This window comes from Melospiza georgiana, chromosome 19 (assembly GCF_028018845.1).
Source record: "Melospiza georgiana isolate bMelGeo1 chromosome 19, bMelGeo1.pri, whole genome shotgun sequence".
In the NCBI taxonomy this organism is placed as follows: Eukaryota; Metazoa; Chordata; class Aves; order Passeriformes; family Passerellidae; genus Melospiza; species Melospiza georgiana.
The window spans coordinates 5315346-5333280 of record NC_080448.1 but is presented as its reverse complement, the minus strand read 5'-3'; the positions used below and the strand labels follow the sequence as shown (position 1 = coordinate 5333280).

At 49.0% G+C, this 17935-nt stretch overlaps 1 protein-coding gene across 1 annotated transcript; it reads right to left on the bottom strand.

The window, feature by feature from the left end:
• Nucleotides 1–600: 600 nt before the first annotated feature.
• On the bottom strand, nt 601–13196 carry MKS1 (MKS transition zone complex subunit 1). Its single transcript, XM_058037800.1, has 17 exons — nt 13099–13196; nt 12813–13026; nt 11862–12017; nt 11382–11479; nt 11092–11220; nt 10664–10768; nt 9859–9967; nt 8950–9006; nt 8031–8073; nt 7486–7548; nt 6334–6404; nt 5495–5558; nt 3910–4017; nt 3263–3396; nt 2098–2180; nt 1892–1989; nt 601–1363 (listed from the first exon to the last, which is right to left on the bottom strand). The coding sequence occupies exons 1-17, from the start codon at nt 13194–13196 to the stop codon at nt 1257–1259; spliced, it is 1737 nt and encodes a 578-aa protein (XP_057893783.1). The 3' UTR covers nt 601–1256.
• Between the last annotated feature and the right edge of the window lie 4739 nt (nt 13197–17935).

The following is a 17935-nucleotide window of genomic DNA, read 5'->3' as shown; positions in this document are numbered from 1 at the left end:
GAAGGGAGTGAGGAAAATAATGGAGCACCAGGGAATAAGGGGATGTTCCAATAACCACACACGTGGCTGCAACCATGTGTCTCATGCTCCCTGTGAAGGAGGAACGTGCAGAGCAAAAGAAGGACGGCCAATTCATATTTCATATCCTGCCTCTGAATCCTAAATTCACAGACACATTCAAACCTGCATGGTCTGAGCTTGAGATTTCTCTTCCCATTCTTTGTTTGGAACAGAAAACACATGGAAATGTGACTTGTGCACAAACCAGCACAGCACTGTCAGTCTGCAGGGAGCTATGTTCCTCTGAACTTGAGACAGAAAAAAAAATAGGGGAAGGAAAAAGAGAAAATAACAGAAGAAACTGGTAAAGAGTAGGTAAACACAAGCCTTCCCAGGAAGCACCACAGTGTTCTGCAATCAGAGATGCAACAATGAACCACCAACAAATATCAACCTCAAATGAACAGCTTGAACAGTTCAAAGTTCAGCTGCTGTGCAAATGTTATCAACTGCTCTCACTGTCTGCAAACCTTCCAACCCCCAAAGCTGTGTGGTGAGCTAAGGGGAAGGTGTGTTTTCAATTGTGTTCCTGAACAAAGAAACCTCCTGCTCACCACTTCAGAGCCAGACCTTATGAGCACACAAGAAAATCCAGAATGTAATCCTTTTGTCCAGTTCTCCATCTGTCTCCTTTGCTTGAATTTCATGTATTACATGTGGCAGAGAGCTCTCTCTCTAGGAATAAATCAGTCTTAAGGTAGAGGTGGATGGATTAATTTTACTATTGATTGTCCAGTACAAAACAGCTAACAACAATTATCAGCATTTCTCAAAAAGTTATCTAGTCATTCCATTAATCTCAAAAAGCATCCATGCCTTGGCCTTCAACATCACCCTCTTCTCTAAGAAGAAAACTAAATTTACAATTTTTCTCATTATTTCCTTTTCAATCCCTGAAAAGGTGTTACAGGGTTCACAGGTTCCATGCCAGTATTTCAGAAGAAATGTGAAAAACTGGCTGCATGTAAGAGCCTGGTAACAAAGGGCCTTGAAAAACAGGGCTCCTTCCACAGATACCTGTGGAAATGCAGATTCTGGGTCTGGAGGTGTTAGAAGCTCTCTCCCCTATCCAAGGAAAGCAACAAAGGAAGGGCTTCTGAAGCTTCCAGGCACCAGCACTGGGACTCCTGCTCAGGGCTGGGAGCTTGTGCTGGAGGGAGGATGCCAGGTGCTCCAAGCAGCAGCAGAGGTGAGGCTCATGGCTCCAGTGGCTGGGGCAGAGCAGAGGCAGAGGTGCTGATGAGGTCCTGGGGAAGGCTCTCCCGTGCCTCCTGCATCCGGCGCCGTGCCCGCTGGAAAGCCTCTGCAACACAGAGGTGACAGCACGCCACAATGCATGAGACAGCCTCAGGGAAGGGGAGGGATGTGTCCTTTCAGTGAACATCATCTCTCCTGCTGCAGGATCCCACTTTCTATGAATAGGTTACACCACCAAAGCACCTGTGCTGCTCCACCTGCTGCTCTCTGATTTCTGTACACAATGGAATCAGAGAGAGCCTGTGCCTTGGTGCCACCAGCTCTGCTCAGTCCAGGCTGTGCCCTCACACAGTGGTTATCACACAGTGGTTATCCCTCACACAGTGGTTATCCCTCACACAGTGGTTATCCCTCACACAGTGGTTATCACACAGTGGTTATCCCTCACACAGTGGTAATCCCTCCTGCCCGCTCAGAGCTGATTCCTCCTGAAGTTTCCAGCTCAGAGCAGAACATTTAACCTCTGCCACGGACTTTATCACTCCCACAGTAATGGATTCTCCTGAAATACCCTGCCCACACTGTAAAAAGGGAGCCAAAGCTCACCAAGACACAATGACACTGAAGGCCTCACCCAAAACATTGTAGACAGAGCTCTGCTGGCTGAAGCCTCCCAGTCGGTCCAGGACACTCTGCATGCGCTGTCTCAGGGCACTGTTCTCCAGGAAGGCTCTGCACAGAAGCACACCAGCAGCTCAGGGCTGCCAAAAGCAGCACAGGAGATGGAGCTGATGGAGTTGATGGAGCTGATGGAGCTCACACTCCCTGTGCTGCACTCACCTGGACTGCTGCAGGCAGCAGAGGCGGAAGGTGACGCTCCCTGTGGTCTCTGTCCGGAAACCAAAGCGGCTCAAGCGCTTTCCCTGCAGAGATGGCACAGGTTAGAGCAACCCCACAGGGAAAACAAGCCTGTTCCACCAGAGCACAAACTCCTGTGGGCTCAGTCCTCCCTTCCCTGCAAGGCTGCAAAGAAGGGCACACAGTTCCAGGCTGTGTTGAGGGCAGGACCTAAACACGTGCAAGCTGACAGTGCAGTGCTGGGGCAGGGTTTCAACAACTGCTTCAGTGTCGTAGACATCTTTTAGTGGAAATCTTTTCTTAGGATTTTTTTTCATTCTGAGAAGCTGAGGCCTCAGAAACAAAAGGTAAACAATTATTATCTGCTGCTGTGGAATGCATCAGGTGGATTTTTGATTGGCCCATCTTAGATGTTTATAATTAATGGCCAAACAAGGCCGAGCTATCTCAGACAGAGTCCGAGTGAGCTGCCTTTTGTTATCATTCTTTTCTATTCTATTCTTAGCTAGCCTTCAGAGGTGAACCTTTTCCTTCCATTTCTTTTTAGTATAGTTATAATGTAATATATATGTATCATAAAATAATAAATCAAGCCTTCTGAACATGGAGTCAACATTTTTATCTCTTCCCTCATCCAAGAGCCCCTGTGACCACAGTCACACTTCAGGGCTTGTTCCCACATAAAGGTGCCACTAATATCACGCTGCTCGTTCACAAGCAGCCACCTCTGCAACTTATTCAAGAACATGAAGCTTCTACCTGCCTCACATCCATCAGCTTCTTGCTTCAGGAAGCTGTTCCAGGCATAACACAGCCCAAATTCCTCACAGAAACCCAGGAGCAGTCTACAGCTGGTACCAAATGCTGACCTGACAAACACTGTATAAGCAGGGCAAGCCAAGGCTTTGGCCCATGCTCCCCCACTTCTCTAAGCTGCTCACCCCTCAGAACGCACAGCTCTGCCTCAGTGTTTGCTCATTCCTCTGTTCAGGATTACAAGACTCACAGAAGAGACATTTCTTTAGTGAGAGGCACAGGACCAGCAGCTCATCTTTGCTCAAATCTGGTCCAGGTTGACCATGGGACACCTGAACACAAGAACAAAATGCACCACCCTGGCAAGAGGCTCCTCTACAGCTGAGCCCACCTTGAAGGTCGATGGTATCCGGACGTAGGTCAAGTCCTCCAGCTCAGGAGAGCCCCCAATGAAAAACCTCCTCATTTCAGCCACAGGTCCCAGACCCACGGGACGCCACGTAGGGATGGTGAGCATGTGGACACCTGGCCAGGACAAGAGGACAGCTTAGCAGCTGAGACCTGTGATTTATTCAGTCACAGAGGACACAAAGGCAGATGGATACCTGGTGAGCCAACCCAGAGCTGTCTAGAAATGGAAACACTGCACAGGATCAGAAATGTTCTAAAAGCCTGTTCCCATTGAGTCAGCCCATTCTAGTCACACAGCCAGTGCTGAAAGCACCCTGTGCCCAACAGCATCTCCCCATAACACACAGGGGTCACTCCAGATCCCACGTGGGACACAGAGGGTTACTACCATTGTGCAGGTGGATGCACAGCATCACCCCAGAGCTTTATCACACCAGATGTTGAGATGGCAGTATCAAAGATCAAGGGCAGCAGCTCCAGATGTGCCTCACATCCTTCCTTGCTGCACCCCAGAGAGCTGACTGCTCCCTTGAGTACACCAAATCCCTGGGACTGAATCACTGCCCAAGAGGAAGCACTCAGCTCATTCTCCCAGACAATTAACATAGTGTCCCAAGGATGCTTTACCTGGAGATGTTGGCAGCACCAAGGAGCCATATCCTTCCACACGATACCTCTGCCAGAAATCCAGGGAGAGGACCTCAAAGTAGAGAACAGGCCACTGAGGGAGGCTGTCTGCAAGATGGGGAGCAGGTCACAGCTTTGGGAAGGAGACTATCAGTGAGAAAAAGAATGCTAAATGCCCAACCCCACTAGTAGGAAGCCAAAGAGCCAGAGAATCATTTAGCTTGGAAAAGACCTCCAAAATCATTGAGCCCAACCTGTGACCAATCCCCACTTTGTCACTCAGACAAGAGCACTGAGTGCCACCTCCAGTTGTTCCTAGGACACCTCCAGAGATGGGGACTCCATCACCTCCCTGAGCAGCCCCTTTTAGAGCCTGACACCCATTATGGGAAGAAATCCCTCCTAGTGTCCTGCCTGAACCTCCCCTGGAGCAACGTGAGGTTTCCTCTTGCTCTGCCCCTTGCTCTCTGGGAGTAGAGCCCAACCCCCAGGTGGCTCTACCCTCCTGTCAGGGAATTGTAGAGAATGAAAAGATCCTCCTCAAGCCACCTTTTCTTCAGGCTGAGTCTGCCCAGCTCCCTCAGCTATTCCTTGTGCTCCAGACCCTTCCCCCAGTTCTGCTCCCTCTCTGAACACACTCCAGCACCCTTCCACCACCGTCCTTTCTGTATTTCTTCTACAATGACTAACAAAGATTTATGGTTGATTAGTTTCCCTTGTAAAAGCTAAACCCTCAGATTTGAGGCTGAAAACAGAAGTATTGAAGATAAAATTAGGGAAAATTCTTTAAGAGCAAGTCTAGACTGGGCTGTCAATTATCTTTGAGAGTCAAGACAATCTTTTGTGAATGATCTGAAGCCAAACAGCAGAACCTGTTTATCTCTGACCTTTCCCACTGTTATTGGGGGAATATTAACTTAGATTCTCCTCCATCTCTCCAAGCATTTCTTTTTTCCACAATGAAACAAACTCATTTTGTTTCTTCTAGTCTGAAAATTGATTAGTGTTGGTTGAATACCCAGATCCAAAGTGTACATTGGATTCAAGTGGCAAGGCATGCCACAGTGCTGTCCCCAGCAATTGCATCCACAGAGCAATAGGATTGGTGAAGAAGCAGCAGGAGCAGGCAGAAGCTCAGCTTAAAATAGAGCTGAAGTTTCAAAGTGACATGAACTATCTAGGGATTATACAGGTCACTGAGCACGTCTACAAATGTAAGACTCAGCACAGAGTTTTAGCTGTGTATAAAAAAGCTGCCTGGTTCTCCAGCTGCAGCATCCCAGGGCTCTGTGCAGGCACAGCACCACAGCCCTGCACTCCAGGTTTAAAGAGACAAACCAAGATCCAAGCAGTTTTCCAACTGGATGAAGCTGCCTACAGCCTAGGAACAGGGCAACATCAATGAATCCATAAAAATGCTAATGGATTCCTGGGCAAACTCAGGATGTGTCCAGGGGCTGTGTGGTGACAGGCTGAACTTTTGTTGAACCAGAAACATTTCCCTCTATCCTTTCATCTCCAACAGGACAGACAGCATGACAGCTACAGTGGGACCAAAGGATTTCAGAGTAACAAGGAAACACACCTTCATCTTCTTGGGTGTAAAACATCTCCACAGTGAAGGGGTAGCAGAAGTATGCCACATTATCCTAGAGAAAGAACAGGGAGGAGATCAGATTCCTGGAGAATTCATCATCAGCACTGCAGAGGGCATAGAGAGCTGGGAGAAAGGAACTAATGGTAGAAAGCAGGTGATGTTGCCCAAAAAGATCAATTACATCCCACTAACAAACATGTGACTGCAGGATGGAGCTGCATACACTCCCTAGTGCCATGCTGATGGCCAGGATGTTGAAAATCATGGAAAAGGGGAGTGACACACCTCCAATGCAAACTCAGTCAATTGCATAACTACAGGGCAGCCTCAAACTTTACAGGAGCTGAGCCAAGCACAGTACCTCAAACAATGGTATTACTAAAATGTTGTATAAATATTTTTGTAGTAGAAAACATATAAAATACATTAAAAAGCTGATAAAATTCAAAATCAACGTAGAGTCTCTGCACATTCCTGCCCCAGGCAAGATGGAACAATGCTTGGTTAACTCAGAGCACTGGAGAACACAAAAATCAAAGCTCCAAAGGCAATCAGTCAGCAAGAATTAATAAAAAAGTGGGATTCCAGAAAATGCTTGGGAGTAGTTTTATTTGGTTCAGTTTTATTTGGAGACAGTGAAAAAAATTATTTGGACCCTTGAAAAAATGACAAGTATAATTAGAATAAAGAGAATCCCAAACACGCTCTGGTCTTGAAAGGAGCCCCCAACTCAGAACATTTGCTGAATATATCTGTAGTTTGTTACACATGTTCCACTCCAGAGAGTGCCTGTTCAAATTGCTCTGCAGGTGTGAAAGTGTCCTTACCCAGCCCACTGCCTTGGTGGCACAGGTCTGTGTCACTCCTGAGAGCTGCTGGAACGGGGAGCTTGACCACTCTGCAGGGGACAGGAGAAGGTGAAGGCTTGGGGTGAGGCCAAACTCACAAACCAGAGCAGCTCAAAGGGGAATGTCAGTCCCTGATGACTGGGGTAAAAGGTAAGGTCACCCACTCTGACATTCACAGAATCATTAAGGTTGGAGAAGCTCTCCAATATCATCAAATCCAACCTGTGACTGATCCCCACCTTGTCTACCAGGCCAGAGCATTGAGTGCCACATCCACTCATTCCTTGGACACCTCCAGGGATGGAACTGCCCTGGGCAGCTCCTTCCAATGCCTGACTACCCTTTCCATAGAGAAATTCTTCCTCATGTCCAGCCTGAACCTCCCCTGGTGCAACTTGAGGCTGTTTCCTCTTGTCCTGTTACTTGTCTGGGAGAAAGCAGGTGATGCTGCCCAAAAAGATCAATTATATCCCACTAACAAACATGTGGCTGGCTCCACTCTCCTGTCAGGGAGTTGTAGAGTGAGAAGTTCCCCCCTGAGCCTCCTCTTCTCCAGGCTGAGCCCCCCCAGCTCTCTCAGCTGTTCCTCAAATGTCTTTTCCCTGTCCTGTTCCAGGCACTGCTCTTTAGAACACCCTGAACATGAAAATTACCAACTCAGTTGAAGAGAAAAGCAGAGCCTTATCTAAATGTACTGAATAGCAGAAGTGGATCTTGACAGATATACCCAGAGAGGGGAGGCAGAGCCATAGCTTTAGGAGAATTAAACATGCAGCAGGACATGCATGTAAGTGCTGGGAGCCTTATTTATCCATCAAAATTTAATATGTTAATATCAGCACAAAGCATGATGGCAAGCACTGAAATCAGACAAGATCACTGAGGTGGGGAGCACAGGAAGATAAGGAATGAAGGAAGGAATTTTCTCTGCAAGACAAGGAATGAAGTTTGGACAGAGTGGTCACCACCACCTCTACATCCCAGCCTGAGCTGAGTTCTGCCATTTTAGCTCTGAATCTCTGACTAGATCCCAGCCTCAACATTAATTTTTGCTGACTCCCAGCAGAGCTGCTCTGATGCCTGTTTCACCTCTTCAGCTGCTGTGATGTGGCTGGGAATGTGAATACTCACGGTCAGGCAGCTCCAGGAAGAAATGCACATAAAGGTTGTCATACTCATAGCCTTGAGCTGAAACTGAGGAGAGAGAATGAACTTCAGCTGTTTGATTCCATACCAATCCTTCCAGCATTCACTGTAGATTTTTGGGAGAGCCACCGCCAATAACCTCAAGGAAAATCAGTTACTGCTGGAAGCTGGGAAAAGCCTTCAAAGTAACAGGAGATAACCCACAGAGAAGATTCCTCCTCCAGACTAGCCCTGTCTCTGTTTCACTAAGCAGATGAGGGAGTTCACACATTTAATTGGTTTCTTTGGGAAATTAATAGATATTATAGCAATCTGCTCTCCTTTTTTGAGATCTATGCCTTCTTAGAACAGCTACAGCATTTGTAACCTCCAACCTGTAAATGCCTCTCAAGGGATTAGTCTGCAGGAAACAGGGAGAAGGAGGAAGTAAAGGATTCTAGGGCCTCTTGAATGTAGGGATCCCAAAATCCTTGGATCATACCCTCAGCCATCCTAGCACACCCACATTACTGTTTAGAATAAGGACTCACCTATTTCTCCATTCACGAAAAGTCTCAGAGTACCAGGAAGAGGCTGGGAAAATTAGCAGATAAACAAGATAAAGAGCTCACCAACCACTGGTGAAACCTCAACAATTCCTTCCCAACAGCATCTCACACCTTACACAGGTATTTCACAGGTTTTTGGACATGAATGATTTACTGCTCTGGCCAGGGAGGAGGCATGATTTTTCCTATCCCTTCCAAAAGTGAACAGTCCCTCTGGAAGAGGCTCTAAAGAGACCAAAGCCCCCCACAGGAATTTACTGTCTCTTACAGATCTCTTACAGATGTCAAGCTTGATAAAACACACAGTGAGAAGTCACTTGCAGAAGTCACAGTCCTGCTTCGGTCATGCTCCTGCATTTGACCAAGATGAGGGAGCAGGGGGAAGCACTGAGACACTCTATCAAAGCACTGGAAAGCACAACTTTGCCTGTTTTGTATTGTATTTCACTGATTTGTATTCACTGTATTGTCAGCAATATTTGAGCAAAAAAAAGATTGCAGTTTAGATAATTCAGTGAGAATGGAAACTGCATGAGTCAGAATCTAAGGGGCTGTTTATATGCACAAAGAGCTGTTTGACACTGAAGAAATTAACAGCAATCACTGTCCCTGAAGACACAAACCCTCCTTCCTTCTCAAAGTACTACAATCACAGGCCTTGAGGCACTGCACACAGCCTCACAGAAACTGCAGTGTCCAGCAGGACCTGAACAGGCAGGATGGATTTCTGCAGACCCCAAATCCTCTGCCACTTGTCCCTTCTGACCCAATTTTCTGCTTGAAGCCACAAAAGACCAAAACATTCTTTGGAGACTGTGCTGCAAGTGCAAACTGTGTGAGCCAGGTTACCAGACCCCAAAGACAACAGAGCTGCAGTCCCTGGCAGTGCTTCTGAACTCACCATTTCAAAGTCTGAGCCCACGAGCCCATTGAGGTAATCCCTGTGCCTCCCGTACAGCTGGGAACACACAAAACAACAACAACAACAAAAGTGACATTTTGATTATATCTGCTGTTATGTACTGCAAAACTTAAACTGTATACCAGTTAAACTCAAGTCATTACCAGGCTTAGCTTATGTGGGGTTGTTACAACAAACATGGAGATATAAATATCTAATAGAGCACTGATGCATAACTGCTAACACTGCACAGAACTTCAGCTTGGGTTCTCCGAGGTCAGTTTTAAGGGAAAAGGAGCTCTGAAGAATCAGATCTTAAATGATATCTGAAAAATACAAGTACAGACTATTCCAAGGAAATGGCCAGGCAGAGATCAGTGTAGTGAAATCATGATTTCCTTGGTGACCACAAAACCAGAAAAGAAACGCACAAATAAAAATCTAAAGCAAAAAGTACTTTCATAAACTGTCAAGAGACAAAAAGGCAATTCAGAAAAATCAAGATGTGAAACGGGATCCCAATATCCTGGGACATTACAGATAACAAGATATCATTTAATAAATATACAGGCAGCAAGAGGAAGATTAAGGAAAAGGTTTGCCCACTGCTCAAAAGGGAAGGAAAAACACTGGCAGGTGACAGAAGGCATGGAGTTGGGTGGGCTCTTGCATCAGTTCTCACTCCCAAATCACTGCAGCCAGAGGCAGGACAACCACAGACAAGGTCTCTTTAAGGGATGAAGCAGAGAGTATTTGCTGCAGTCCTCAGCTCCCTGAGATGATGAGGCTCAGGGCAGTGACATTTTTGTCCCTTCAGGTGTGCAGAGCAGCAGCAGTTCCATCTCCATGATGATCTGAGCTGCCTCTGTGTGTCAGAACCAGTGGATATGCTCCGTGGGCAGTACTTACCTCTCTGAACACACGCTGCTCACGCTCCTCCTCCTCTGGCTGCACCTGGGCAGATGCATTCTCAATGGTGTATTCCCACACCTCCCGCTTCTCTCCATCCACCTCGATCCTGCAGAGCCCCAAAACACAGGGGGAAAACTCCCCCATTATGCAGAGAATAGGCACAGGTATCAATGGGGCCCTCCTGACCCAGCAGTGTCCCCTCTACCCAGCCTGTGCAGTGACACAAGGGCACTCACAGCCCTCTCCTCACTCCCGGGTACTTGCCAGCATCATTCCCTCAAAATGGAAGAGTTGCTTGCATCCATCACATGCACACTGTAATTTTACAAGGGATGTAGTGATAGAACAAGGGGGAATGGCTTCAAACTGACAGAGGGCAGGGTTAGATGGGTATTAGGAAGAAATTCTTCCCTCTGTGGGTGGGGAGGCCCTGGCACAGAGCAGCTGTGGCTGCCCCATCCTTGCAAATGCCCAAGGCCAGGTTGGACAGGGCTTGGAGCAGCCTGGGCTAAGGGAAGGTGTCCCTGCCCATGGCAGGGGGTGGAATGAGATGGGCTTTGAGACCCCATCCAACCCAAACCATTCCATGATAACCTGCATCCCCAGAGGTTTGCCCCAAAGCCCCACACAGCACACTCAAGAGTGATACTGAGCGTAAGCACATAATAATATTTCCCTAGAAATCTCTGAAATAAATGAAATATTTCTCAATTTAAGTGCTGATCCCCTGCCTGAAGGGTGGCCAAGAAACAGCCATTTCAGCCCCCAGTCTCAGGAGAGGTCCCAGCCCTGCTCCACTCACCTGTAGGCTCCTTTGGTGCCAGTGAAGTCAGGCTTCACTGTGATCACCCCATTGCCATCCACCTTGATTGTGCAAAGCACATTTTCGTACTCCCTCTGACCAAGCCTGAAGGGGGACAGCAGGAAAACAGACAGCAGTCTGAACAGAGGACACGGACACTCTCTTGCTCTGGAACACCAGAGCTTGTAAAGGAACTTGGGGGTACAGAAGGGAACACATGCACACTTTTCTACATTGGTTTAGAAGCCTTTTGGATGTACCCACAGCTACCTCCCAAGTGAAGAAAGAGGAAGAAAGAAATTGCAGCCCATGTAACTGAGCTCTTGGAATTCTCCCCCCTTAACTAATGAGAGAAACAGCAGTTTTGAGTAAGGAGGAAAGATGGATTTTCTTTTGGAAAATTATGATCACTTCAGGATTTTACTTACTTCCCATAAGGTCCCAAGTCCCCCATGATGTACATGGTCTGGACAGGTGTGTTAATTACATGATTGTTCTTTATAAATTCTTCTGAAGGTTCCCAGGTGATGATTTTTGACTTCAGAGAACTTGCTTCTCTGTCAACAAGAGAACAGCACCAGTCACAGCTCACCTCAAACCCACCATGACGAGGAGTCACAGTGTGATGTATGTGTGACACAGCGCAAATCACCAGCTCCCACGGACCAGGCACAACGAAACCTGCATGAACAAGTTTCAAGCCCAATTTTGAACTTACACAGGCCTACGGTCCTGTCTTCTCCTCCTCACATTGGCCATCCTCTCGACCAGATACGATGGCTCTTCATGATCCAAGTCAGTTACCTTCTGGCAGAGCTGGAAGAACAGACAGGAACCAGCTGAACTGGACATCTTTCCCAATAGAGGAGGGAACAGATATGCACACAACCATGTGCAAGGACAACTTGCTAAATGACTGCAGAATTCCTTCACTGCTCTGGTGACAAAATACAGCTCACTTCTACCCAGCAAGCTTTCTATAGAGCAGTGCTCCTACAGAGCCAAGTCCCTCTGGCTGTCCTGACCATCCCTCTGAACCAAGGACATCCCACCCCAGGTCTGGGGCACCAGGGGAAATTGCTTTGCAGCAGTGTGTTCTCCTGCACTCAGGGTATCTGCCCAGCTGAGAACCAAGAAATGCTCCCTCTGCAGTAGGACTGGAAGTTGTGACAGACACAGAGTAACTAAGAGCTGGTACCTCCTCCAGGTTGGTGAATCGGTCGTGGTCGGTGTAGGTGAAGATGCGAGAGTTCTTCCGACCTCCAGCCTTCTCCAGCTTCCGGATCTCCTCATGGTACTGCCAGTCCAGGGGAGTCTGGCAGGCTGACTCATTCAGGTACAGATCCACCTCAAACTGACAGCACCACAGGTAAAGCACAAACAGCTGCCTGTCACCAGCTTTGGCTAAGCCACAAATATTTTCCAGCTTTTTTCCAAAGCCACACCAGAGACAAGACCCTTTGAGAATCCTAGCTTATAACGCAAGCTCCAGAGCAGCTCCAACACTGCTCAGGCATGTGGCAGCCAGCAGCAGCACTGATGCCCACCTGGAAAGCTTTGGGCACGGTAGCTCACCCTGAAACAAGGAACCCCACAATGAGGCGCACAAAAAGGGGTGTCAGGAAGCTCCCCCAAGTCTGTCCAGTTCTGGGCAGGACAGGAGACACATGGAGCTCCTGGAGCAGGTTCAGCAGAGGGTGACAAAGCTCATCAAGGAACACATTTCTTACGATGAAAAGCTGAGGGAGCTGGGGCTGTTCAGCCTCGAGAAAAGACATTGAGAGGGTACCTCATCCCTGTGTGTCAGTGTCTGCAAGGAGGGGTCAGAGCATGGACGAGGCTCTGCTCCTTGGAGACCAGCAATGGGACAAGTGGAACGGGCAGGAACTGATGCCCAGAAAGTTCCACCTGAACACAAGGAAGAACTTCTTCCCTGTGCCGTTACCAAGCCCTGACCAGGCTGCCCAGAGAGGGCGTGGAGCCTCCCTCACAGGGAGGTATATCAAAGCCACAGCTCAGGACACAAGCCTGAGCAGCGTGCTGTGGGGTCCCTGCCTGAGCAGGGGAGTCGGACTGGATGACTTCAGTGATCCCCTCCGACCTGACCCGTTCCGCGAAGTCCCTCCCGCCCCCCTGTCCGTGCACCCACCTGGCTGAAGAGCTTCTCCTGCCACCCCACCTCCACCTCCTCCTCCTCGTCCTCCGGGGGTCTCGGGGCGCCTGCGCGAGAGGCCGCGATCACCCGCAGCGGCACCGCTCCCGCATCGCCGGCGCCGTCGGCCCGGCCCGGCCGCTCGGGGCCGGCGAGCGGCGGCACCCGCGGCAGGAGAGGCCCGGCCGGCGCGACCCGCTGGATACGGACCCTGCGGGGAAGGAGCGGAGCGTCAGGGCTGTGCGGGCTGGCGAAGCCGGGCTGGGGCCGGGCAGGCGCTCACCGTAGGCGCAGGTTGCGGACGGGGTCCCGGGAGCGGTACACGGCGGGGTCCCGGGAGCGGCACACGGCGCTACCCCCGCTCCGCGCCGCGCCCGCCATGGCCGCGCTCCGGGAAACCGGAGTACACGGGCGGGCAGCGCCCCCGCGCGGCCGGAGCCTCCCGCACAGCCGGGCCCGCTCCGCGCACGGAGCCCGCAAAGCTCCGCCTGGGAGGCGCCCCAGAGCCTCTGTGTGAGGGAGAGTCCCACACACCCCTCCAGGTGAGGGCTCCCGGCCCCTGGGGGATTCTCCATAGCCTCTGTGAGAGGAGGGTCCCACACACCCCTCCGTGTGAAGGAGGGTCCCACACACCCCCATGTGTGAGGGAGGGTCCCACACATCACTCTGTCTGAGGGACTGTCCCACACACCCCTTCATTGTGAGGGAGGGTCCCACACATCACTTTGGGTAATGAAGGGTCCCACACACCCCTCCATGTGAGGGTTCCCAGCCCCCGGTGAGGACACTCTATATGGGTGTCCTCACGACCCCCATAGGGAGGTGTCCATGTCCTTCTGTGTGCGGGTCCCCACAGCCCCTCAGGGTGTCCCAGGGCCTCCAGGGAAGGGTCTCCCGCATCCCTCCATGTGAGGGACACACAGCCTGTCTATGAGGGGGGCTCCACCACATCTCTCCAAGGAGGCCCCAGAACAAAGCCCCCCATACCAACAGCCCCAGAGAAATGCTGAGGGACCTCAGCAATCCAAGCTCCAGGCCCACACCTGTGTGTAAGGAGCCACCTGAACCTGCCCCTCACTGGGGTATTTCTGACCCCCTTCCTAGTCTGTCCCTGCATCTTCATGGGCACCAACAGTACCCTCATGCCAATTTTAGGAGCTCTGTAAACACAGACACAGTCTGTTTTAAGAAAGAAGACATTATTTCTTCTCTGCAGGGTGCAAAGTGATTTCCACCAAGCACACCGAGGCGTAAGAAGTTATCCATGTGCACCAGCTGTATAAAATTAATACTATTTAATATCAGTTAAAACTAATATCTGTCAATAGATGTTAGTAATAAAATCTATACACCTTTTTGTCTTTGTGTTGAAGCTTCATGGGTCAGGAATATACATGTTTGTATTTCCCAGTCTCAAATATTCCTGTCCCACTGCAGTCCCATTCATGTTTTCCTCGCTGTTTGCATCCTTTTGTCCCTTAAGAAATCATCCCTTCTGTGAGTAGCCTTTAATTAGTCTGACTTGCAAACATAAAGAAATGGTGTCAGAAGCAGCCCTTTCCCCCTCTATAAAAACTTTAAAAGCTTTTGAGATTAGTTTATTTCAAAGCTATTTGTCATTAGAAACAAAACCGCATGAGGGCACCTTATACTACTGCAGTAGTGGTAGCTTTTGGGGTTTTTTCATTCCTTTCTGTTTTAATTCAGTTACTTTACTGCTGTGAAATAGACTCTTCTATTGAAATCTGTGAATTGACCACAGGAATTTATCACAAATGGCATTGGAAAACAGCCACTATAAAAAAAATTAGTGAGGAGGAAATTCATCTTGAGCAAATTTTTCTTGATAAGGAAAGAGGATGAATGGAGTGTGCCTCTGCTCGGTGGTGCTGAGCAATAAGCAAACAGGCAATGGGCAGGAATCAATGCACATGAAGTTACACCTGCACATGAGGCACAACTTCACTGTCTGAGCCACCAAGCACTGAACAGGCTGCTCAGTGGAGGATGTGGAGTGTCCCTCACTGGAAATATTCCAGAACTATCTGGATGCAATGTGGACAACCAGGCCTGAACATGTTTTATCTCAAATATTTCTTGTTAAAACAGGAAAGTTCTGATGGAAAGTGAGGGTCCTGCAGAGGTGGGGCAGCGCTGTTCTGAGCCAGCTTCCTGCTCTGCCTCGAGAGTCATGCTCAGTCCCCACCCCAAGTCACTCCCTGGAGAATGGCTGTGCATGCACCAACCAAACAGATGAAAAATCTAGTTTGCACCCAGGTGAATTATAAAAGGAAGTGGATCTCCTCTCCTTCCCCCTCCCCGCCCTGTCTTGCTCCTTCCTCTCCTTCTGTGTCTTTTCTTTGTCTCCCAACCCCAGATCTGGACACACCATGTGGCAGGACCAACACAAGATCTACAGACTGGTGATATACTTTTGCCTCCCTCTCTCTCTCTATTCTGTGCCTGCATTTCCCCACCTGTCAGGGCAGGGAGGACACCGTGCCTGTTGTCCTGGGCAGGCAGGCACAGTCCTGAGGGTGAGCAAGGTCTGCTCTCCTCACTCAAAGCAAGGGATCAATGCAGACATCCTCCACAGCAGACCTGAGTACCCTGCACAGCTGCCAGTCCTGGAGCAATGTGGATCATCTCGTCCAAGGTGCTGCCAAGCCCAGGCATGGAGAACCTCTCCTCCAGAGAGCACTGCAGACCGTGGCAGTGCTGAGTGCTCCCTCAGCAGGGCTGGCTTAGCACTGGGACATGCCCAGTCCAGCCTTGACAAACCCAGGTGGTGCTGCAGCACCAGCCCTTCCCTCTGCCTTCCCTTTGGGCCACCTGGGCAGCCCAGGAGGGGACAGAGGAGGTGTTTTCTGTGGGGCTGGGAAGAGCACGGTGCTGGGAGCTCTGTCTGGGCCAGCTTTGGCTGCTGTACATCTGCCACACCCACCGGGACTCAGAGGTGAGGTGGGATGGAGGGCCCTGCTCCTCAGTGATGTCCTGTGGTTTTTTCCATGCATCTGGCAACCAGAGAGTCTCCAGGGCTGTCTCACCACAAGAGCAAGCCTTCACAGCTGTCAGGGCCAGCACCTTCTATATAACCAGCTACAGCTGAATTATGACAAGTGGAGTAGGTAGCAGAGTGTTTGAGCACTAAATCATTGTCTAAATTTTCAAATAAATAATAATTTAAACCATTGTCTACACTATCATTTAAGTAATCTTCAAACCATGGTCAAATCCCTGTATAACAAATATTCAATTCTTGATTGCTCACGATTTGATTACTCTCTCATTTTCATTCAGTCATTGATTAATTACCATTAGATCATCACTTGGTCATTAATAAAATGCTTTTAGTCAGCCCCATATCAATGACTTTTCATCACAATTTCCTTGTGACACACGTACATTCACAGATACATTTCCCTTTACACAGTCACAATCAGGCACAGCAGGTGACACTGTGACCAGTAATGGTAGCATGACAGATGGAGGGACTGTCACACATAATGGTGTTGATATAAATACAGCTGAAGACAAGGTTACAAACCCCAATCCAGGTATGGTTACACTGCAGCAAGTGAGACTGGCTGAATGCTGGGATCCCATTCCCTCGTCCCTCACTGGCTGTGAGGGTTCTGTGGGCAGAGGCCACGGTGTTCCCTAAATGCCAGGGCTGCTGAGATCCCCAGGAACACCTCTGCTTTGGGGCCAGAGGACTGGGATTCCTTCCTGGCCTATCTCCTGCCCCACGAGGTGTTTCAGGTTGTGAAGAAATCAGAATGCCATCTCTGATGGGGCTAATTCCACCTCCCATGCCAAAATGCAGAGCAGAAGGGGGGATCTTGAAGCTTCCAAGCTTTCTGCTGCAGGGTCAGGACTTGAGAAACACGACCAAGATGGCTTTGCTTGAATGTTTTCCTTCACTTCAAGCCCCTCTGCAGGCACTGGAAAGGCAGTGGCAGAAGCCCATGCTAGTTCTAGCTCCTTCTTCTTGCCAGCCAGGAAAATGCCTCTCAGCTGAGAGCATGAGTAGGACCCCATGTTATAACTTCTAAGTCTTTATAAGAGCTGTAGAACTACTCTGAATTAAATATGCAGCACTGTTGGCACTTGGTGCTTTTTCCATGCTAAAGCCTCTCTCAGTTGGGAATGTGCTTCCCTGTCTGTGGCCCATGCCCTTGCTCAGCAGCACTCACACAGCAACAAAACACCCATCTCCTCCTGCTGTGTTTTTTGTGTCCATGGGTTGTAAATCCTTTACAGAAATGCACTGCCAGCTGTCTGAGGATATAGGGAAAAAAACTGGGATGCTTTCTTCCTTGCTTCCTGGCTCCTCCTTTTTCTGGGCTTCAAATAAAATTCTCCACTATCAGAATTACCTGGACGTTTTAAACTATTTTCTAATAGCTGGTGAGGTTTGCAGGTGATGGATTAATTCCAGAGTGAGACCCCAAGAAATTTACATGTGACTAACAATAACACCCTGAAAATTGGCCACTGCAGCCTTATTCCAAAGCTGTAACAGGGTCTGTGCAGTGTGATCCACGATATCCTCCTGTTTTCTTTTTTCAAGATGGGCAGAAATTTCTGCCAAGAATAAAAAACTTGAGAGTTTCCATTTATCCAGCAGCTTTTGGGCCCTGTGCAGTGCAAGATTTCAGCATCTAAAATATCTGTGCAAGAATGGCTGGTCCCTGGGGCACTGTGTGGCTTATTTCTACAGTGGGTGCTGAAGGCACTGGCTGCTCCCAAGGGTTTCACTGTCCTCCAGCAGCTGGAAGGAGAATAATTCATTTGAAGTTTGCTTGGAAGCAATCTCCAGCTGCAGAAAGCCCATGGGGCTCAGGAAATGCTAGTGTAGGGCAGGGATTGATGAAGGTGTTACATTCATTGTCTTGTTTTTCAGAGGTGGTTGCTACCCAGTCACATGAGGTGCTGCAGATGGGCAGTGAAGCCCAGGGTGAAGAAGGACCAAGAGATGCTGCAAGATCCATGTGTGGTGACTGTCTTCCACTTGATGTCTCACTCTCCCCTTTCTTTTCTTCCCCTCTCTTCTGTTTCTTTACCTCACAATTATTGTTAAATAAAATCAATATTAATGACTTCCACATATGGTCTCG